Source organism: Camelus dromedarius, chromosome 28 (genome assembly GCF_036321535.1).
Source record: "Camelus dromedarius isolate mCamDro1 chromosome 28, mCamDro1.pat, whole genome shotgun sequence".
Classification (NCBI taxonomy): Eukaryota; Metazoa; Chordata; class Mammalia; order Artiodactyla; family Camelidae; genus Camelus; species Camelus dromedarius.
In genome coordinates, this window is record NC_087463.1 from 18572346 (window position 1) to 18596381 (window position 24036).

The 24036-nt window shown below is 40.2% G+C and overlaps 1 protein-coding gene across 2 annotated transcripts; it reads left to right on the top strand.

Annotated features, from left to right (window-relative positions):
• Nucleotides 1-1235: 1235 nt before the first annotated feature.
• On the top strand, nucleotides 1236-17585 carry SERPINB7 (serpin family B member 7). 2 transcript variants are annotated; one of them, XM_010993447.3, is made up of 7 exons: nucleotides 1236-1403; nucleotides 4603-4653; nucleotides 5230-5346; nucleotides 9338-9455; nucleotides 11665-11807; nucleotides 13659-13805; nucleotides 16491-17585. In XM_010993447.3, the coding sequence occupies exons 1-7, from the start codon at nucleotides 1236-1238 to the stop codon at nucleotides 16887-16889; spliced, it is 1143 nt and encodes a 380-aa protein (XP_010991749.2). In that variant the 3' UTR covers nucleotides 16890-17585. The 2 variants fall into 2 exon arrangements, with proteins under 2 accessions (XP_010991749.2, XP_064336361.1); XM_064480291.1 differs by lacking the exon at nucleotides 4603-4653.
• Nucleotides 17586-24036: the final 6451 nt, after the last annotated feature.

Here is a 24036-nt window from a genome sequence, read left to right on the forward strand (position 1 = left end):
TTCTTGGCTGGTGTTTCTTTGTAATGATTATTTATCTAGTATGCTTTCCCTGCCATAAAATGTACCCAAATCCTAAAACTGTGTACTTGATTGCTTGTGGACAAACTCTTGTGCAGCTTCTCTTTACTTCAATGCAAGGATAGTTGAGTGAAAAGTCAGCAGGATGATTAAAAAATTAGAAAATGAAAATTTGTGATTATTGCTTAGAAAGTGAGTTAAAGAATGATATTTGAAAACATGAAAGGTTCTCTTTTCGCCCAGGGGGTAAAATAGTAAAATTTGAATTTGTAAAGCAACAGGAATAATTTGGGCTGGACTGAAGAAAAATGTACCTCAAAGTGAGTGTTTGTATTTTGGGTTATGATATTACCAAGTGGCTTCCAGATCCCCAGTGGACCACACAAGCAGGTCCCCAAACAGGGTCATTTAAAACTCTCCGATCTCAAGGATTCTAGCTTACATTATATCAATATATTACTATGCTCGCAATTCTTTATTTAATGTAATTTTCTCTGTAAAAATTTGGAAAAGATTATTATGCTTTTGCTTTTGAACTTAGTTTTGTAAAAGTGCTTAATTTTATTTACTATGATTTCTGGCAATCAACATGAAGTCTTGAAAATTATTTGAAAATTATTTGGAGAGAGAGAATCTAGCACACAATTTCTTCCTCAAATTAAGGAAATTCTTTTAAGCAATTTTATTTACTCTTAAATTGCAGGTGATTAAAAGTGAGGACCCTAGCCACTTGAGTGGACAGTCTGATGTTGTAATATTTGTTTTATTGTAACAGGACTTTTATTCTATTTCAGCTTAGAAATCTGGGGTGACTGGAGAAATAGTAGGCCCCAGGAATGTGTCAGCTTAGGATGTGAAAACAGAATGATCAAAGACCACTAAGGACAGAAATGCCACATCAAGGAGAAGTGGGAATGTGCCCTGGCTGTGAATAGGAGAGCACAGAAACACTGTGCTACAGAGCATCAATGTTAAAAAAAAGAGTGTATCGTAAAATTGTCGCCAGAAGAGATAGTTTTAGACTGTTCGTAACAAGGATGCTGGGCCAAAGGAGCTTTTTATTTTTGTTCTAAGTTATTTGATAGTCACATCCAAGGCTGAAGAAAGGAAGCTTCGAATTTAAAAAAATCAATGAATATAAAAATCATAATATTCACAGAAAATGTACTCGGAACTCACTTTCTTTCCTCGTTCTCCAGGCTGCACTCCGTTTCACAATGGCCTCCCTTGCTGCAGCAAATGGAGAATTTTGCTTCAACCTGTTCCGAGAGATGGGTAACAGTCAAGGAAGCGGCAACGTGTTCTTTTCCTCTCTGAGCCTCTTCACCGCCCTGGCCCTGGTTCGTCTGGGCGCGAGAGGAGACTGTGCTGCTCAGGTCGACAAGGTCAGTCTTGGATGTGCCACCAATCACGGCTTTTGTAATGAATCTTAGGGCAAATTGTTTCTCCCAAGAGAATGTTTTCCTGCAGTGGTCCCTAGTAAAGAAGACGCCTCGGTGAGCCCTCCCGCGATGGGAAACACTGACAGCTCGCGGCATTTCTCTTTAAGCTGGAATATTTCCAGAACTGCAGCTTTGATCCTTTTCCTTAGTCCTGTGGTTCTCAAAGTATGTTTCTGATGCCAGCATCACCTGGAAACCTTGGCAGAAATGCAAACGCTTGGGCCCCACCCCAGATCTACAGGATCAGAAATTGCTGGGGAGGGGACCCAGCAAGCTGAGTTTTAAGGAACTCTCCGGGTGCGCGCTGAGGTTTGAGGACCACTGCCTGAGAAAATGTAGATGGGGAGGAAGAGCTAGAAAGAGTCATCAATGAAGTCACTAGCGACCTGGGCACAAATGACATCACAGCACATTCCAGATAACAGAGCCCACCAGAATGCTCACCGCATTGTCAAAACCACCACCCTTCCCAGCACCTTTACAAAGTGCTTACTAACGCACCCTTGTGTACAGCCCTGAGCTAGGCTGTGCAGGGAAGTTTACGTTCCTTCTCTCCAAAATTTGCCATCGAAATTCGGGAGCTCAGTAGTAGGTGAGATGCCAGGTCCAGGCTATGTCCAACCCTGATGTCATCCCTCTCTGCCCACCGATTCCTCCATTATTTTGGTGCCAGAGGGAGCGAGTCCCCGTTGTAACCTTTCACACTTAAGTACTTGCTGAAGATTATTGTGCAGATAGTTTAGGCTAGAGGAGTTTGTTTCGCTCCCTGGGTAGCTCAGTGAGTCTTTGTTGCTAGGAAACAAGGACAGAGCTGAAGAATGCCATTTTCCAACAGCTGGAGTGGTTTACAACCCAGCCCACTGAACACCTCCCTCTAATGAAATGATAACAGCCAACTGCTGAGAACTTCACCAGTGTCAGGCTCTGGGATAAACGCTACCAATATCTTGTCTGATGCTCACAGTAACACTGGAGTAGGCATCATTCTCCTGATTTGATAGAGGGGTTGCCACACCATCTCTGTGCTAGTAAATGGCAGAGCTGACATGCAAACTCAGGATGACATGATTCTAAGGCAGGCTTTCTCAACCTCAACCCTCCTGACATTTTGGGTCAGATAATTCTTTGCTGTGAGGGGCTGTTCTGTACATTGTAGGAGGTTTAGCAGCGTCCCTGGCCTCACCCCACCGGACAGCATTACACACCTCTTCCCAGTCAAGGAAATAAAAAAATCTCCAGACACTGCCAGATAGCCCCCAAGAGGAAGGCCCATTTGCCCTAAAGCCACCAAAATGAAAGCCAGCTCAAAGCACACTATTGTAAAGCTTCAATTATTTTAAAGTTAATGTTCTGATAAATATATGTAAAGCCTTTGGAAAAGATAATCTAGCAACTAATAAAAATATTTCCATTCATTAATAAAAATACATAATGTTGTAGAACCAAACGAGACAACTTGGCATCAGTGCTATAGAAGTGAGTAGATTCGGATTTGGACCTTGGGAAAATTAGTTCACCTCTGTGGACCCCTCAGGGTCCTTGTCTGTAAACTACAGAGGTTGATTTGATGGTATCTAATTTTAAAAAAAATAGCTTAACAGTTGTTCCTATTCAGTATGTCAGGCCGTGATGTGTGTGCTCCACACCTGTGATTAAAGCCCAGCTCTTACCCAGCAGAAGACACGGCTCGGGATCTGTGTGCAACTTCAGGTCCCGGCCACTCTCGGTGCTACTCCCTGGTGCGTCCCCTCGGTCTTCCTGCCCATGGATGCCTGGTGGGCCAGGGATCAACAGTTTCTGGGAGGCGGGTCCCAGGGAATTCAAAGCGGTGCTCTTTTATAGTCACTGCCCCAATCAACGACTTTCACGAGTTACTTTTGTAACTCTTGCTATTTATGACCTCCTATAAGACCACGTAGGAGAAAAAAAAATGACAACTATAGTCACAAAAATATTCATGTAATTCATTTGTACAAATATAAGTCCTCTGAAAAATACCTTCTTGGAAATTAATTTTCAGCCTCCGCCCTGCTCCCCACCCCTCACCCCCCATATCCCGGTTAGCTTCTCATCGTGGTACCTGACACTTGACATCATGCATTTGTATTAGGTAAATCCAAACCCATGGTATTTTATGTTTCTGGTGCATCCATATATACTTAAATACCAATCTATCCAATGATGCCCTTGGATATTTTTTAAAAAAGAAAACTACAAGAAACTATTAAAGTTAATCTGACAGAAACTTTGGCCAAAAAGAAGGGAAGATTCCCTTCTGCTTGCTAGGCATCACGCTAATTACTAGGTTGTTTTTATGAGGTAGTGAGTAAAAGGTTTACAACTCAGAGGAGCAGACACCAGTCAAAATGTTTTTTCAACAAAGCTGTTAATATTTTACACACGATAACGTTACGTAACAATCAGTAGGACTTTCAATGTTTTCTCAGCCTTCTCTTGGTTACATCTTTCTCCCTGAATTTTTTCTAAGATTTTAGAACTGGACCCTCTCACCCATAATCCCTCTTTTTAGGAAGGAAAGATACAAAGGCATTGCCCAAATTCAAGGTCAGAGGACAAAAGCTGGCTAGTGCTTCTCTCTCTCCATCTCATGTTGAGGTGATCCACAGTAAGGACTTTCATTTGCAACTTTTCCTTTTTCATTTTGGGGATACCGAGAGGTAAACTTCATCTACTTTCTAACATAAATGTTACAACGCAGTTAAGAATGAAAAAGTGACACTGACACAGTCCAAGTAAAACAGATGCGTGCTATTATTTGCTCCCCTGATAGTAACAAAATAAACACTTTCATGGAAACAGAAGGTCCTTGTTGAACCTTCCTCTCTTAGGGATAAGTTAGCGATGTCGATGTTCACTAACGGAAGAATCATAGTTACGGTGAAATTGGCCACAGAGCCGGGAGGCAGAATCACGGGATTCCAGTTTATACTTTCCCCAAAGGACAGTCTTGTTCTAACCAAGTCAACAGGGCAGCTGGACACGTGACTCCTGCCCTGGGTGCTAACAAGCACACGCACAAACACGACTGCTAATGAAGGCGTCTCGAATCCTTACTTTTCCCATCTGGTCCCTTCTTGCTCAGCACCACCTGCTAACTGCTTCCCTTGTTCTCTGTGTGCAGATGCTTCGTTTTAATACCTTCTCCGGACGTGGGAATTCTTCTAATACTCAGGTAAAGATGATATGTTCTTTTAGGAAAAGAGATCGTGAGACTAGACGTAGAAAAATTACTGCCTTTCTGACATACTTAGTTATGCTCTCCATCCTTTAAAGCAAAGGAACATGTCTCATTCAGATTTGCATCGTGCGACTATTTCAAACACAATTTTTGATAACTTACTTGTAAATTATTAACTTAACCAATATTCTACTCGTGTGTTAGCCAGAGTTTGGGAAGATGGACTGGGAAGTAAACGTTTGTTTTTGTTCTTTGATATTCACAGCCAACTTACAGAGCTAAAATGAATTATTTAGTGTACACATTAGCCAAATTAATTATCTTTTGTTAATAGCTTATTCTAAGATTAATAATTTATTTTAGTAACTTTTTTAATTAACGTCAATCACAGATAATATTTTGAGAAAGGGCAAGAAATTGTAGATGTGTGTGGCATTGTTTGCTGCTTTAATACATCCTTATCTTTCAATTCTTTTATGGTATAAAATACTTGTTTTATTTCATGTGTAAAAAGAGTATGCATACCTTTGCAGTCCGAGAATACATTTTTATGAATCTTTTTAATAATAGCCAGGAATCCGATCCCAACTGAAAAGAGTTCTCTCTGATATAAACTCATCCCACAAGGATTACGAACTCAGCATTGTCAATGGACTTTTTGCAGAAAAGATGTTTGATATTCGAAAGGTAAGTGCAGCCTCCTGTGTTAGAGGGTTATTTCCATTATGAACCTGAGTCTTGTTCAATCCATCATCTGAATAAAGGCTTGCACCTTTCCACTGAGCCATACAAAGGTGATTTTAAGTGTCATCACCTTGTTTCCAAAATACAACTTGGCTTTACCTGAGTGATCCACATATGCAGGGTCACCAGACTGACAGACTCCAAAACAGCAGAAGGGTTGCCCATTGGCAGTGGCGTGGAGCTGGGACTGGGGTGGGAGGAGCAGACAGCTCATTTAGAGTTGTCCACGGGCAGCAGAGAAAAGTCTATCCATTTTCCTTCTGCGTTTTGCATCCCCAGAGCTGAGTTCACCTCCTTTTTCTCAGCCATGCCTTTCCATCTCTCCTTCCAGCGGTTAATTACTTATCTTTTCAGTAAGATCGCTTACAAAAAGAGTTCCTGGTAAGAGACATTACCCAGATAAGGCCAGCCTTTGGTAGAGCTGCCACTGAGACTTGACACAGGAGAGGAATGGGCTCACTTGAGGTCAGCAGATTGATTTTTAGTATTACCATATGGAGTTTGTATTACCAATTCATTCAACATAGTACCTGCTCACTCCAAGACCAGTGAGATGCAGGATGCACTCTGCGTGCTGCTATGCTCAACCCAGCCTCTAGAACCATCACTGCTGTGGCAGCCGGAAGCTGTGGAGCACTATTCAAGCAGACACAGTGGCCACAATTCTCTGGGGAAGTCTGTTCCCCCCTTTAATTCTTCACTCCTCACCTGAATATTAAACTCCACCTCTGTGACATCTCTGGGCTAATCTCCACTTGCATCTTTCCAGCTGTCTGTGTTCCACCCAATCATTGTTTCCTCTGTCTGTCACCCACTCAAATTCTTTGCCCCTTTCCAGCACCACTCCCAAATCCTTTGGCAGCCTGTCAATTATGAAGCATTAGGACACATTGCTTTTTAATCTTCCCAAAAGTATCTTACACAAGCTTTACAGGGGCCACCCTGATGTTCTATCCTTCAGGATAAACGATAATGATGCTCTAACAAGTCCTTCTATCTCTTTCTACGCTGACTGCACCTCTGTGAAATGCACATTCAACTGTATTACCTCCCTGCTTGAATCCCTTCAGTGACTCTCTCTGGAATAAAATGAAAGCTCCGTAGCAAGGGGAACAAGACCCTCATGCTCTTGTCTCATGTCCTTCCATTTGCCCTTTCATCAGTCACTGCAGTCATCACAGATTCCTGTCGGTTTTCTGGATGTGCCCACATCTTCTTACTCCTGTGAAACGAGCTCTGTTTGCAGTGCTCACCTTTCCCCACTTGCCCTGGCCAACTTCCCTTCTTCTTTCAAGACTCATTTTAAGCTCATTCTCCTCTGAGAAGATTCTCTGAAAGTTACGGGCCTCTGGGTGTACTGTGGATTATAATTGACTTTTCCCTTAGACTGTGAACTAGAGGTCACAGACAGGAACAGAACGAGTAAAATGTATTCGAATTGGGAACAAAGTAATAAAGCTATTATTGCTCACAGATAACAATTGTTTATGTAGAAATTCTAAAAGATTTTTATAAATAATCAGACTATAGTGAATTTAGCAAGGTTAACATATAAAACTCATTTACATTTCTATATGTTATCCATAATTAAAAAATAAAATTTAAAAGGATACCATCTACAGTGGCATTATAAAACATCAAATATCTAGGAATAAATCTAATGAAAGACGTTTACAAAACAAAAAAAGTTGCTAAGAGAAATTAAAGAGGACTTTTAAAAACAGATGATTTTAAAAAGTTGTTTATGGAGAGAACATTCAATATTATAAAAATGTCTATTGTTCCCATATTTATTTATAGATTCACAGTATTTGATTTTTGGAGAAATTGACAAGTTGATTTAAAAATTTACATAGAAATGCAAAGAACCAAGAAAAGTCAAGACGATCTTGAAAAAAAGAGAAAAAAATGGAGGACTTACATCACTGGAAATCAGCACTTAAAAACTACAATAATTAAGATTTGTTGGTATTTGTGGAAAGAGATAATAGACCAGTGGAATGCAGCAGACAGTCCTGAAACACGTAGGGACACACGGACACTTGACTTATGATAAAGGTGACTCTACAGAGGAGTAAGGGTCAGTGTTTATAATAAATGGCAGTGGTTCAACTTGCTATCCCTAGAGAAAAATGTATTTTGACGTTCATCTGTATACAATAAAATCAGTTCCGGGTAGATCATAGGTATAAATGCCAATGGCGGAACGATAAAGCTTTTAGAAGAGGAATATAGATTTTTATCCTCATTATCTTGGATAAGCAAATATTTATTAATTTTTGTTTTAGGATACATAAAGCTCTTGTCATCTAGGATAAAGTAGACAGCATTAGGGCATTAGAATTAAGAATTTCTTTTCATTAAAAAATATCATAAAGAGAGTGAAAAGGCGAGCCATGGAGGCAGAACATACTTGCAATAAACCTGAACAATAAAGCACCAATATCCAAAATCAAAAACTCCTGTGAATCAAGAAAAACACAAAAACTGGCACTTTACAAAGGAACATACTTAAATGGCCAATACACATATGAGGAGACAGTCAATATCAATAGCTTTATTCTTTGTCATTTAAGTTTTATGCCTCCTTTTAAGGACTTAAGCAACAGTATTTGAGGGGGATCGGGAAGACACATTAGCTGGACTGAAAAGAAAGGTACATAGATTATACCCCAAGCCTTCTTTGTAGAACTAATCTCATCCTGCAGGCAGATGATGGGTAACTAGCCAATCCTCATGAATATTTTGAAAAATTCTGTAAAATTCACCAGAATACCCTCTGTCAGTATATACAGTTTGTGAGGAATATTTTCCCCCCAATTATGAAAATCTTTCCGTCAAAATGTGCATATGTGTGCTTGCTGTGTTACTGCTACACTGGATTGCTGTAATTACTTTTTATTAAAGACAATAAGTATTTCTTGAGCACCCATGATGTGCAAGGCAATGTGCTAGGTGCGAGGAACGCGATAATCAGCAAGGCATCTATGGTTCTGACTTCACAGAATCTACCGTCTTGTTAAGGGCTCAGAAAATCTCAGATACAAGCAAGATGCACTATGATAACAGCTGGTAAGAAAATGAAGGTAAAGGGACTGTGAGCGGACACAGGAGGGGCCTAAGGAAGACGTCTATCAGGAAGAGGCATCTATACTTGGAAATAGAAAATGAGTAAGACGTTATAGCTCGATGGGAGAGTGTGTGCTTAGCCTGCACAAGGTGCTGGGTTCAATCCTCAGTATCTCCATCAAAAAAAACCCCAAAACCCTAATTACCCCCACACACAAATAAAAGAAGAAATGAAATAAATACATACACAAAGTAATTTTAAAAGATGTAACTATGAGAGCCATGGGACATTCCCAGTAGAAGGGATGCTGTTCAAAGGCCTCGAGAGAGAGAGGACACCTGCACTTCTGCGATGCTTCGAGTGTTTGGATCTGGCTAGAGAGCAGAGTATGAAGGGGAAAGTGGCTAGAAGTGAGGTGAGTGAGGTGCAGACCATCAGAGCCTTGCAGGCCAGGTCCAGGACTTCATCTTAAGCACAAGAAGTAGCCTTGAAGGGTTTTCAGGAGGAAGAGGATGACACAAGCAAGGGAGATGAGTTAGGGGGCTATGGAAGCACGGACGGCGAGAAAGCAGTGGTCAAGTCAAGGGGTGGGCATTAGCCGCAGTCTCTACTGATGCCCCCAGTCCCTCTCAGGTGCCCTTAAGTTAAAGAGTGTGCTTGCTATGCAGATAGAATTTCAAGTTCTCCAGTTCCCCTTCTAGCCATATTTCCTCATCTTTGAGGCAGGAAGTAGTCCTTGAGTAAGGCAGAGGAAATGAGGAGACACATTCGAAAATATATTTCTTAATGTGCTTACTTGGTGATGATTTGAAAATACAAGAACTGCATATTACTTATAGAACTGTGTGTCATTTCTATTTATAGGACTACATTGAGTGTGCTGAGAAACTATATAATGCCAAAGTGGAAAGAGTTGACTTTACAAATGATATAGAAGACACCAGACATAAAATTAATAAATGGATTGAAAACGAGACACACGGTGAGTGCCATGCCCTGTTTTTCAACAAGATCTGTCAGTTATATCTGAATACTGAGAACTCTCAACTTTGAAGTTGGGAGTCTTTTGTATCCATAAAGGAACTGCTCTCTTAATGAAAAGTAATCTTTGCTATTATTTTTAATTGCTTTAGTATTTGCACTGTGGTTTTGAGCAATCTTAATGATGTGAATGCTTTATATATTTTTTAGAAATCTTGTCTATTACATTATCTCATTTTATTAGGAAACAAATTTTATTAGTGAGACAAAGTGATTTTATTATGGCCATTTCATAAATTAGTGACAAGCTGAGTTAATTCATCGTTAACCTCAATGTCTTATACTTGGTTAGTGAACAGAGAGATTGGTTTATAGGATATTATTTTCAATAACCACAACATAATATTTTATTCTAATGACCCATCCAGTATCTTACTGTTCCTTCTTGGACTGAAGAAGCTTATTAAAATAATGATATCCTGCTGTCTAAGAAGTATACTTTCATATCATTGATTTTTTTCCTAAAGAATACATAGCTTACTTTTTATTTTAAAATTCTCTTCATTTAGCAAGATAATATATGTGGCAAAGGTAACGCCTACCAGAAAAAAAGTACATCTTTTTATTGACAAATCTCTTTCCAAGTGAAAATGGAACTCCACCTAATGTTCTTGTGTAGTACAAAACAAAGAAAGAAATCTATTTGTTGTTTTGTTAATCACCTGATTCCAAAGTCATTTCTTTACCTAAGATGTGGCCTTGATTTATACTCTGAACAATGTATGTGTATTTGCTGAGTCTGGCTCTGTCTAAAAAATTTGAGATATGTGGCTTGCACCCTTAAATACAAACATTCAAAAGCATAAGTTAGTCCTGGAAACAACAATACAGTGGCTCAAGTTTCTTTTTGTTCATTTATTCATCATCACATCGGTAGGGGGTTACTTTGACCATTACCTACCACGTGTTTCAAATACACTATTCATAAATCAAGAGAAACCCATATAACTAACTTTTCTAATAACTGAATGGAATTCCATTTAGTGTTTAGTATTTTAGTGTCAGATTAGTAAAACTTTTCTTCATTTGGAGTAGTTATTTATTTCTCTTTCTTCCTTTCTCATGCAAACCTATGTATAATTATTCTCATTGTGATGAGCATATGAACTCAATACTCATTTGGAGGAACACTTCAAAATGATGCCAATATTCCAACAAACCTACCCAGGTCTTATATCCCTCTTACCCTGAATCCTCCACACACTGTCGGAGTCACCCTTCAGAAAGGCAAATCTGAGCCCTCGTGACTCTGCCCTTTCATGTATTTTAATAAATGCTGAAGAATAATTGTCCATCACCTTCAAGATAATCCAGAATTTTCCCCGGACTCCCCAGGCTCTTTATCTTCCGGTCCCTGCCTCTAACCTTTCCTATCTTATTCTTCCTATTCCATCGGAATGAGTTAGGGTTTCCCCACGTACACTCTGCTCTCCCAAGCTTCCGTGTCTTTGAATAAACAGTCCTGTCTTTATGGAAGTTTTCCCTGACCCCAACCTTGCCCTCAGCTCAAGCAGGTGGCCCAGCCAGAGATGGCTGCCCCAGATCTGCGCTCCCGCAGCACACTGAGCACAAGGCTGGGACCCCAGGGTGCTGCGACTGCGTTTGGGAGCTGCCTCTACTGGGCTGGACTGAGCCCAATGATGGCAAGGACTGTGTCTTTCACCATTGTGATTCAAGTATCCAGAATGGTGCCAAGCATTTAGCAAAAGTCTCATTAACGTGGAATGAAGGAATTAGCCTTTTCAATAGAATGGAGTTAAATTATACCAGAAGTGCTGTGGCCTCATCAGTGGAGTAGATAAAGGCTATCTGGTGTCTACCACTAGGGAAGGGCTCTGAGAATTGTCATCTTGGGTCGGAATCCTGTTGTCAGGATTTCTTGTACAAATTACTTAAGCTGTCTATGCCCTACGTTCCTCAACCGAAACGGAAACAATAATAGTGCCTACTGTACACAGGGTTTTGTGACGATTAAACCAAGTATTGCATACAAAGTGTTCAGAAAATGCTAGACTAAGTAATTACTCATAGATTATTACTAATATCATTATAATTATTATGTGATAAGAAAAACATTCATTTCATCATTAAATTTTTTTTTTAATTTACATGAAAAAAATTAACTTTTTTTTTTTCTCTATTTTCAAAAGGCAAAATCAAGAATATCTTTCATCAAGGTACCATAAGCTCAGCCGCTGTAATGGTGCTGGTGAACGCTGTGTACTTCAAAGGCAAGTGGGAATCAGCCTTCACCAAGAGTGAGACCCTAAACTGCCGTTTCAGATCGCCCAAGGTGTGGAATCTGTTTAATTTAGGAAGATTTTTGCCAATAGTGTGCCTTCACAGAAACTGTGGTATTACGTAGACAAGTGCTGGGTTTACCATTTCTTTGCTCATTTTTCCTACTGCCTCACCGGCACCATCCAGTACTACATGCTAATACAGTATGGGTAAGCTGCTTGTAAAACAGACTTTCTATTTGCCCGACAGTGCAGGTTATGGAACGCAGCAAATTGGTATTTCTTAAAACATTCAAAATTGACTAAAGTAATAAAATATGAATTTATTTTAAGATACTCTTTAGAACATTTTAAAAAAATTTTGGCGGGGAGGGGGAGGTAATTAGGTTTATTTGTTTATTAATGGATTGAACCCAGGACCCTGTGCATGCTCAGCAGGCACTCTACCACTGAGCTCTAACCTCCCCCCACCCTTATTTTAAGATATTCTCATTAGGAGGCTTATCAGAAAAAACATCTGACGAAAGCATGCCATTTTTTTTGTGTGTGAGTCTAAGTGTGGGGTGTAAATGTACAGTGAGAGTCATTTAACATCAATGACGTTTTTTTTTCCAGGGTCAAAGCAAAGAGGTGTTTCCTTTTACAAAGGGAAATGTTATGTTAAATAAAGCTGTGCATTTCCCAGAATTGGTCATACCTGGTCTTTCGTCTAATTCTTTTTGATCTAAAACATCTTAACCGACCTTCATAAAACATATATTCTTGTGTACCAATTTGTCCCTTCAGAAGACACATATGCTTGGTTTTATTTTATCAATTTGTGCACAGTAATCTTAGTACAGGAGACACATCACAGACTGGTGTCAGTTTTGGGTCCATCAAAAATTGGTGGCATTATCTCTTCGCTAAGTCTAGTTCCCGTCTCTCCCCAGCACAACCCTGCTGTGTGACTCTTTACCCGCCCGGGCAGGAAGTGAGACTGTGGCTGTGACATCCCAGCCCTCATTTGTTTCAGCCTCCACGAGGCTGGTGGGTCTCATTAAACAGGTGCCCTTTTTTCCTTCATTGCATCCTGTGTGTTCTTTGTGAGGTTTGGACTCTCAGTCAAAAAGAACAAACTTTTCAGAGGAAGAAGGATCTTTGGTTCAAATAATTATCTGACTTCCTCCTTTAGAACCTTCTTTCTTAAGGGGAGGTGTTACAAAAATGTTGAAAAGTTGGCAGAATCACAATATATTTTAGGGGAAAAAATCATTTATTATACCTCTACAGTGTCTCTAAATTTACAAATGGTACCCTCAAGAGAAGAGCTACTGTGTTCCCCCTCAAGTTAATTTGGGGGATAGTATCAAAATTTTTTATCCCCTCAGTATCAAATATTTCACAGGAATTTAAAACATTTTACAAGACTTCATTCTTAAATTGTGATTTTATAGTAGTAGTCTGTCTTTTCCTTCTGATGAGAGGAAAAAAAATTATAGCAATCATTTAAAATTATAATGCTATTTAATAACTATTTCTTACTTATGATACATTTTCAGATAAAACTCAAATGCAAGGCAGTGTTCCAAGTGCTAGACAGATTAACTAACAACATTTTTACAACAATCCTATGCAGTAGAGATTATTTTTACCCCTCTTTATGAGAGGAGGAAATGGAGGCACAGAGAGGTGAAGTAACTTTCCCAAGGTCACATAGCTGGGGAGTTGTAAACTCAAGCAGTTGAAGTCAAAGTCTGTGCTTTTACCACTGAGATGTGAACCTACACGACCACTATTGGCCACAAGTTGGGGAAAATCCACAAGGTCAACTGAACAAAAACTGCAGCATGTTCTTACTGTATTTGGTCAGTAAGTGAAATAAGGTGGGCTTTTAAAATTCTTTTGTGACTTTTGACTTCCAGTGTCCTGGAAAAGCAGTGGCCATGATGCATCAAGAACGGAAGTTCAATTTGTCTGTCATTAAGGACCCATCCATGCAGGTTCTGGAGCTCAGATATCACGGTGGCATAAGCATGTACATAATGCTGCCTGAGAATGACCTATCCCAAGTAAGTCACTGCTGCCACTTCCACTCTTGGGGAATAAGATTTTTAGGATGCTGTTGATTGTGTTTTTATCCATCAACTTTAAGATCTGGAATTATTGACTTACTCATTTATTCATTTACTTGACAAATATTTGAGTACCTACTCCGTGCCAGATACCATTGCAGATGTTGAGACTGACTCATCTCAATTTAGCATCATTTTAGTTGAATAGCTGTAGAGTTGGAACCTGTTAAATTTCAGCCACGGTGAGTGAAGAGCATGAGTTTAGGTCTTTGCATTTGGCCAGGAAAATAGCCTTTTATGTAAAACTGAAATTTTGATAGACTCAGCATCTTAAGCAGGAACAGTATGACGGCATTTTTAAGTCCTGAGCCTTTGAGAATTAAAATGTATGGTCTCACTCTGTGCTGCTGTGTTTCTAGGAAGAGCAGGTTAGAGACTGCCCTGTGACTGATGGAGCAGGGCAGCCGACCAGCACGGCGCAGGCGGCAGGCAGCGGCGGCCCTGCAGAGCCAGACATCATCACTGGGTCTCAGATCTTGCTCTTCAGCCCTTCTTCTCCTTCTCCTTCTCCTTTTTTCCTTCCCCCCTCCTCCTCCTCTTCCCCTTCTTCTTTCTGTGAACTTGGCTTCCTAGGTCTGTGACCTGCAATCTCAGAAGCCCAAATCTCTATACTTCCAATCAAAAGGAATAAGAGACATCATCTATTGAACACCTACTATGTGCCAAGCCATATGCTCGGTGCTTCATTTTTATTATCTCATTTAATCCTTACAGCAGCCATGTGAGATTAGGGAAAAGAGGCTCATAAAATTGTCAATTTGTCTGAGAAGTACATATGGACAAATGTATGTGTGTGTACACACATATCGCTATCCTAAAAAGCTATAACTAAAGTTTAAAATATTTGTTGTGTTTTAATTAGGAAAATAATAAATGTTTCTTGTAAAATAATGGAAAGTAAAAAATATAGAAAGAAATGGAGACTCTTCCTACCCAGAGGCATTATTTCTATCCATCTTTTTCCTATGATTTAAAGACATGATTTTAAAACTATGGAAGTACCAATCCTACATGGACACAGGCAATGAATTATTATAATGATTTGTGTCCAATTTTTATTTTAATCTTCTTTTTTGACATGAACGGCAAGAGGAATGTCATAAAGTTGGCATTGTTAAATTTAAAGCATGACAATATGAATTATTGGTATTCATATTAAATCAATAATTCACTTGATAATCTTTATGACAGTCAGATCTTAGCACACATCAATTATGTTAACTTCAAATAATCTTCAATAACAGAAAAAGTATCTCATATAAAAAAAGTGGTAGATAACTATAAAGATTTGTTCTTGCACTTACTGAGTTTTTCTTTTCTGTAATAGATTTTCCTAATAATGTTTGGATCAGATTAGCATAAATCTACAGACTTCCATAATCCTACAGGACTAAACAGCAGTGTGGAAGTTGCCTCTGCAGAAGACTAAATGAGGAAAAAATTCTAATCCAGTAACAAAAAGTTACTATCCACGAAGTGGATAATTTACACACAAAAAATTTAAAATATAAAATTTATAAAATTATATAAATCCAGGTCCTTGATAAGACTATGAGGAAGGTTTAGCAGCTGTGAAAAGCCATTTAGGATTCCACTGAGCCTAAATTTGAGAACAAATGCCCATATGTGTACAAGATTGGTAAACAATGTGTGTGAAAACTCTTTCCATTATAAGTGTGTAGTAATCTATGATCGATTCTCAGTGTGAAGGGGTTGGAGAGTTCAATCTGCGAGTCACCTGGGGCAGCAGTGATACTGGGGAGAGACAGGGGCTCCTCACTGTGTCGCTGAGGGTCCTGGCTCTGCCCTTACTCTTAATGGACTGGACCAATCCAAGAAAAATGACATCTCCCTACACTGTCTTGAGCTTCAGTTGTCACACACGTTGAGTAGGAGAGTCGATCTGGATCCAGGCCTTCCGGTGGGGGTGTCTGTGCTGGGAGGTGTTGATGACACAAGCCCAAGAGGCTACAGCTCTGGGCTCCTTGCTGTGGGCCACCCGGGGTTCCGTTGGTTTACTCCCACAAGCTGTGCAAGCACTATCACTAAGTCTTTATTGAGGGGAAAATGGTCAGGAAACACTGATTTCTATGGCTGATGAGTTCCTTCCTCCCTTTGGTGATCTCTGATTCTCTAATTCCTTCACCCGTTCATTGTTTCCCCTTGGCTACATACGTTCATATGCGGGCAGAGATCAGAAATGCCCTGAAGCATGGATAAGCCACACCTTGTCACATTAGAGAAGATTAATATGTGATTCATTAAAGAGTACTTGAACCATTTGTTTTAATCATTTCCCCTTTCCAGACACGCCGGGGACCCACACACATACGTATATGCAAATATCCAGGAGAGGATGATTATGGAAAACCCTGTATCTTTGTAGCTGTTGTTTCATGTTTCTTTTTTAAAAATTAAAAAATTGTTTTTGTTTTTTTTTGTTAGTTGTGGGAGGGAGGTAATTAGATTTCTTTCTTTCTTTATTTTTAGAGGCGGTACTGGGGATTGAACCCAGGACCTCATGCAGGCTAAGTGTGAGCTCCACCACTTGAGCTATCCACCACCCCCCCCATCTGTTTCTTAACCATATGATTTTAAATTGTCTTTTAAATATTCTTGCAGATTGAAAAAAAACTGACCTTCCAGAATCTAATGGACTGGACCAATCCAAGAAAAATGAGATATCAATATGTTGAGGTGTTTTTCCCTCAGTTCAAGATAGAGAAGAATTATGAAGCCAAACACTATTTAAAAGCCCTAGGGCTGAGAGATATCTTTGATGAATCCAGAGCTGATCTCTCCGGTATAGCTGCAGGAGGCCGACTATACATGTCAAAACTGATGCACAAGTCTTACATAGAGGTGACCGAGGAAGGCACAGAGGCGACCGCTGCCACGGGAAACGACTTCGTAGAAAAGCAGCTCCCAGACTCCACAGTGTTCCGAGCTGATCACCCATTCCTATTTGTCATCAGGAAGAATGACATCATTTTGTTTAGTGGCAAAGTCTCTTGCCCTTGAAAATCCAACTGGTTTCTATTATAATGGTCCCTGAAACATCAAGGAGCCACCACAAGTGAATAGATTTGAATTTAATTGGAAGCACATGGTGTTTCCCTTGGGTTTATTTCCTTCTAACGTTGGTTGGCAGATGATTTTGGTGACTTGACCCTCCTTAGACACCTGGTTGATTGTCTTGATCTTGCTCTTAGCATTTCTACCACCATCTGCCTACCCCATTTCTAATTTCCTTGTCTCTCTACCCACACTTATTTCTGCCAGTCTTCACACCATAGCCTCTCGCACAAAGATCTGGATATAACATATGGGAATTGTGTAGTGCCCTGCTGGTAATGGTGGAGTAGTAAGATAGAAGCAGCCCTAGGGATCTTTTTTGAAACTGTAGTTATGGCAGATATTCTAGTTTTGCTGTAAATGATCTACATAGTAAGTCCCACTGCGGGAAATAAATGTGAAGGATAATTTTCCCTTGCTGAGCTAAGAAGACATTAGCATTTAATTTAATATAGTTGATTTGAAATTAATATCTATTTTAGATGCTAAAAAAATATGAATTTGGGGTTGGGGACCAACTGAAATGTTTCATTAATCATTTTGGCCTTTCCTTGATAGAGACTTGATATGTACATAGTTTTTCAAATATTAAGTATCTCTTAACAGTTGCCAGTTGTTATTTGCAGTATATTATTTCATATGCTGTAAAGTTTGTAAATTTTTTCTCTATTTATCGAAATAAAAAAATTGAACACAGCTGTACAGCATGATGGCTCTCCTCGGGCCAATCGTGAGACTATCTGCACTATTTTCTACGCCAAGCAATCAAGCCATGAAAAGAAAGAATGCTTTTTTAATATAAATCTGACTTGGTTTAATGTTGCTATTTTAGTACACATGAAAGTTACTTCTCCAGATACTTACATAAACAGATGAGCAAATTTAAATACTAGGATTTAAATTCATAAGGGGAAATGATTTGCATATATTAGTATTTATGATAAGCCGTAAGTAATTTTACAAGACAGACTGAAAAGTAAGAATCACTAGACCATGCCGCACTTACTGAGGATTTTATAAACTGTAACAGCCTGTCGAATTGTGTTTTCATCACAAAAGACTCTTTATCTGAATAGAAACTAGGTTGGTCAGGAGTGGCCTACAGCTTGGCACCGCGGTGCTTAGCACTGGGGTTGGCAGAACTTGACTTTCAACAAATACTGTGGAGCCCCTGAATATGGCATGAACGAGTTAATGTGGTATGATTTGAAAGATGTAGCAAAGCCCCTGACCGAAATAATTTAACCCCTAACCTGAACCCCTGAAGTAACTACTATCTTTCAGATACCTTTACAGGAGTGAATTTAACTGGTATGCAATGGTACGCTTTTTGCAAGGAGCTGATTTTTCTGATTAACCCCACTCCCATCTATTGCCATTCAAAAATAACATCCACCCCCCAACCCCCCGGCTCTGTGTTCGGGCGGTAAAGATACAGGAATGGGATACAGCAGCATGTGTTCTGATGGTGGCCCCGCAGTTCAGTTAAATCCGGCCACTCTCCTCTGCTGATAGGGTTTTCTGGGCAGCATGGTAGGACGCAAAGTCACTGAAGTTTGAGGTAAACAGAGAGAGTGAGAGTCAGGTCTGCAAGGAAATAGTATACAAAACGGAAACTTCACCTTGTGCCTTGGCCATGCCTCCTGGTCGAGCACCTCACATGGTGCACCCCGTCTTTGGGATGCTCACTTATGGACGCCAAGTGTCTCTGATGACCTCAGGCTTTCCTGGAAGACCACCCCTCTTATAAATGTGGGCAAATCCATAATTACATGTCTCCGTGTTCTGATGTTTGAGTCATTTATACTTCCAAGGATTTCCTTTGGCTTGGTATTATTTCTCCTAATAAACTTTCTGAGAGTTTATATAGTAATAATAATATAAATTCTTCTAAAAATAAAGGTTCGTAACTAAAAACTCTCTAAGAGAAAGGACAGTTATCTTCTGTTCCATTGTAATTTCTCTCCAGCACACGCTTCACTGACTGACAGATTCTATTTGTCAACAGAGAAAGGTGGTATTATGTGTTTTTAACCCTCTGGGTATCTCTTAACGCTAGTATTTAGATCCTATCCCAACAGACAAACCTAAAATTTGTGAAGACCCATGACTAGAATAGTGTTCATAAACACAACTGGTAGCACCTTCCAGAAGAGACAGCCACAGTGAGCTTACCTAACAGAGCAGGTAGCCTGCGGACTAGGACGATCAGAACCTAATTGTGTCCTGAGACATTCCTTTGTTCCTCCCTCTTCACCCTGCTCCTTGCCTGTGGCCTTGCTGACCAAAACAGGAACTCCATTGTACTTGAAACATGAGAAGTCTTTAGTGAAACTAGAGTGACTAATCTTTTACAAATATTGGGTGTTATTCTTGGCTTGTAATTTAAACAATGCAAAACAATATACGTCAATATACTCAGAGCTTGGGAGGGAGAGAAATGGGAGCAGAATGGAGAGTAAAGAATGGAGGGAAGAGAAGATGACAGAAATGCTTTCTAGACATTTTTAGAACAACCTACCTTTAAATGTACAATTTCTCTCCAAGTGTGCCTCTTCAGACAAGACCTGTCAGTGCTGCTAAGTTTGACTCTTTGGCCGGAAGGAGCTATTATAATTTTCACAAATTGTAACAGTGTGATTAAGGTCTATGAATGAAGGCAGAGGGGCTTTGGAAGCGCGCAGTGGAGGGTTTTAAACTAGTCCTGGAAAGACAGGAAGGCTTCCTGGAGGAAGGACTGTTTCAGCTCAAACCTGGAGGAATGAGTGGAGTAAGGGGAGCAGCAAGAGAGGGGAAGAAGGTTCCAGTAGAGATAATAGCTTACTCCAAAGCCCACACGTGAGAGACCACCGGCTCCTCTGATGGCCGTAAGTGCAACTGCAGGAAGTCGAGGGCAGGAGGGCAGGAGGGTGGGCTGGGGAGGTGCGGAGAGCACCGTGCACACAACAAGGAGTTCGCCTTTGCTCCAAGCTTGGTGCGATGGCACTGCAGGTCTCTGAGGAAGGGAGTGACACTTTGAAGCTTGCACTTTGTAGGATTGTGTTTGCTGATGTGTGGACAGTGGGCTAGAGTGTTACAAGATTGTTAACAGGGAGCACTGGACGGTGGTCCAGCTGGGAAGTGATGGTGGCTGGGACCAGGGGACAGGTCATGCAGGTAGACAGAAGTGAATAGCACTGACAGATTTAGGAGGTGGCCTGACTGGTTAGGCATTCACGATTGAATGAACGTGGAGATAAAAGAAGAGGATTTCTCAGTATTTGATTTAGAAATCTTTAAATGACAGTAACATCAGCATTTGGGGCAGAGAGGGTGGACGCCAGGAGGAAGGGAAGAGCCCGACTGCAGAGGGGCCCACAGAAGCTTTTCTTGTAATGATCTTTTACTTACTGACCTACATACTCCCTTTGAGAATCCAATTTGAAAGCTGAAACATGCCCCTATAGGAGAATGTATGCAAGTAAATTTAGGAAGTTCAAAGATCTCTTTGATCCCAACCATAGACCCACTAGGTTAAAAAATCCTTGTTATATGGATCTAAATTAGAGCATTGTGGATGGAAGCCATCCACTGTAGCACAAAGCAAACCAGGGTCGAGAGCCGTGGACCACCAGATGGGTGCCGAGTGCTGTGGGATGAGGGCCCCAGGCGTGACCACGTACAATCACCTGTTCCCTTAACCGTCCACAACAACAGGCAGAGACACACACCTTCACTCCGAGCTACTAATCAGAGTCTTTATAGACAGAATGCTTTACAGGCAAGAAAACCCAGCAAATGCTCTTTTGTTAATAGGGTGTTCACACGTAATAAAAGCACAGAAGTCACTGAACAATACCCAGTTATTCCTTTGCCAATAACCCGCTGGTTCTGTGAACAGCCAACTAAAGAATTATTAACTATTTTTTGTTTGTTTTGTTTTGTTTTGCTCTAAAGTATCTGTTCTTTGGCTTTCTGGGCGAACAGCGTCTACAGGTGAATCACAGACGCCGGGAAGTTGATAGGATTCTGTTTTCATTGTTAACCCTTCTTTTTCCCCCTTTTCCCTTCTTGAATCCAAATTCTCCTCAGGACTGTATATGAGAGAAGTGAAGTTCTCTAAATTGGTGGAAATCTGATTCAAAGTATGTTTCTTTGAGACTCTAGAAAAGACTTTTGCGTCATATAGAAGTCCATTTCTTGCCAGAGCATGAAAAATACTGTCCCTTCCCCCTTGCTCAAGGGTCCCCATACTGAATGACCCAGAAGAGAGGACAGCTAGTTGCAGGGCTTCAGGGAGGCAAGCTGGCTCTTTGAGTGGGCAAGGTTTCCTTGAGAAGACAGTCCGTGCATCCAGGATGTCTCTTACTAACATTATATGTAATCAGATTGTTTCATTTCTTCCCCTCCCCTCTGAGAATCTGAGAAGCAAGTGGAACCACGGGACATTTTTCTCCTGACTTGGCAGCCTTTTCCTCTTCACATTAATTAGGGAAAAGCCAAATACTGCCTAATGTCTGGTAAGGGGGGCATTTGCCAATCCTGTTTCATGAAGACCACAATCCATGTCTTTATTCCCATATGTAAAATAATTTTATAAAATTCACTGTCAAGTTATCAAAGGAAAACTATCGAATTCGTTTCCTGTTGTAACCAAATATTGGATGCCTGCTTTTATGTTACCTACACAAGTCAGGGGTCATTTAACGGAAATAAAAAGGGTCTCAATTCTGGCTTTTTCTCCCTTTTTTATTGCCTTGAATCGTTTTCTTCCATTAATTAGCCTCTTCTTCCTCTGCACATACTTGTCGTTTGGACACTGTTTCTAAAAATGAGAACTTCTATCTCTATATATGTATATGCGTGTTTAATTTTATGAAAAGGAGCTAGTACACGTGTCCGGATTTCACTTTAGTTACTCCTAATTAGTGTTAGCTAATAATTTGTTAGAAGGATTCTTTTTTTAAAAAAGCAAAACTATATGCCTTGATTTTTAGAGCAAATACTTTAAAGGCATAGTTGTTTTCTGTATCTAACAGTCTGTTTTCATTTTGTTTTGTTTGTTTTGGTTTTTAGATTCCTCTTATAACTGAGATCTCTCTATTTGTCTTTCTCTGACATTTCACTTAGCATAAGACCCTCTAGCTCCATCCATGTTGTTGCAAGTGGCAAGACTTCATTCTCTAGGGCTGAGGATTATTTCATTGCATACACACACACACACACACACACACACACACACCACATCTTCTTTATCCATTCATCTATCCACGTACACAGGCTGTTTCCGTATCTCGGTTACTACAAATAATACTGTAATCAACACTGGTAAGCACATATCTTTTCAAATTAGCATAAATACCCAGAAGTGAAACTGCTAGATCACAGGCAGTGCTATGTTTATTTTTTGTTTGTGAAACTCTTGTTTCAGTTTTGAATGAATATTCTGGATCACAGTATAAAAAGTATTTGTAGGGGCTGAAAATCTCGGAAGAGATGCGCTCTAAGGCCTCTTCATCTCTGACATCCTGAGATGCTGTCCCGGTCTCTCTCTGAGTTGGAGCTACAGCTGATCTGTAACTTGCTTTTCCTGGGAATCCTGCCTACATTTGCCCTGAGATAGGTTTGAAATCATTACTCAACAAGGGTTACTCCGTGTCCAGCTGCCTCTGCGCCAGAGAGAACAGCATTTCATTCACCATGTCTCATCCGAGCAGCCAGGGGAAGACACCTTTTGCCAATTCACAAGACAGGAGCCTCTTCTCTGGTTTTTAAACTCCAATAATTTGTTGTTATAGATGGAGAGTTTGTGTAACATAGATACACACATTACAGCTCATTTAAAAATACCACATAATTTATGACATAAAATCCATGCCATTAAATGTTTTATTCATTCTTTTCTACATCTCTTCAGTCCACATCCATGTTGAGCCAGGGGAGCAGCATACTTTACAATGCACACGTCAGCTGGCCAACTCTCTACCCCTAGGTATAAATACATCACATCACTTCACAATGCAAGGGAAAATCGCTTGTGCAACCAAATTCTGAGCAGACGGGAGGAGTACACTCTGTGCTGAGTGCTGTGTGTGTCTGCGTGCCGTGGACACAGCTCTGGGCTCGACTCTGACCAATCTGAAAACAAGGTAAAAATGCAGACACTCAATTACATCTATTTGGCCATGATTCTTGCAGGTGGTGATGAGTTCTCGCGAAGTATCGGGGAAAATATTTAGTTGTAATCCAAGGAAGAGGGCTGTGAGAGGTGTCATGGTTTGGGGGATGGTGGTGGGACGCGCAGATTTAAAACAAGGCAGTGTGTGGCTCTCTTTTCAGCTCTTCATAGCCACTGAGGGAGCTTTTTGATGTCACGGTTTCCAGTACTGTAGAGAGCCATTTCTATTCCCGATCTTTATTCTTAGGTTAAGGTGAGGACTTTGATGATGATTGAACAGAGGCTGAATAAGATTTTTCTTTAAAGAGAAGTAAGCTTTTTTTCCCCTTTGTTCCACAAATAAAACTGGCTGAGTTGGCTGTCTGAATAAGAAATTTGTTTGTAAGTATGTACAAACACATAAGGAGAAATTGTGCTATGTGGTACCACAATTCAGCTCCTCTTTTTCTAGGCTGTGTGCCGGAGAGGTCAATGCGCTGGAGAGGAAAACTGAATGTTTATTCTGAATCTGATGTTTTCTAACCGTGTGGACTTGAGCAAGTCATGTGACCCCAAAGGCTCACTTCAGTTTCCCCATTTGTAGAATTAATTTGGGGACCCAATACTTTCCTTCTCAAATTTGTGACTCCTCTTTGAGTTCAATCCATAATCTTCGAAGGAAAAAGGAGGATAATATCATTGAGTAATTTTTCTATTTAGAGACTTTATATTTATTATCACATTTAACGCTTAACAACAACGTTGTCAGGTAGATATCTGCTACCCTCCCTATTTTATAAACACAGGTTCAGGGTAGTCAAGGAAGTTCCTCACATGCATAACAAAAGGCAGAGTTCATGTCAGAACTCACATTTGTCTGATTTAAAGCTCTTCATTATAAAGACCTGTGATTAGTCATTTCAACCAACTGTCTCTTCAGCAAAGCAAACATGTTTC

Excerpts from the sequence above, each read along its gene's own strand:
- SERPINB7 (XM_010993447.3), top strand. The coding sequence starts at position 1,236 with ATGGCCTCCCTTGCTGCAGCAAATGGAGAATTTTGCTTCAACCTGTTC. Across the intron at positions 5,347-9,337 it reads AGATGTTTGATATTCGAAAG|GACTACATTGAGTGTGCTGA; the intron begins GTAAGTGCAGCC and ends TTCTATTTATAG. Across the intron at positions 9,456-11,664 it reads GATTGAAAACGAGACACACG|GCAAAATCAAGAATATCTTT; the intron begins GTGAGTGCCATG and ends TATTTTCAAAAG.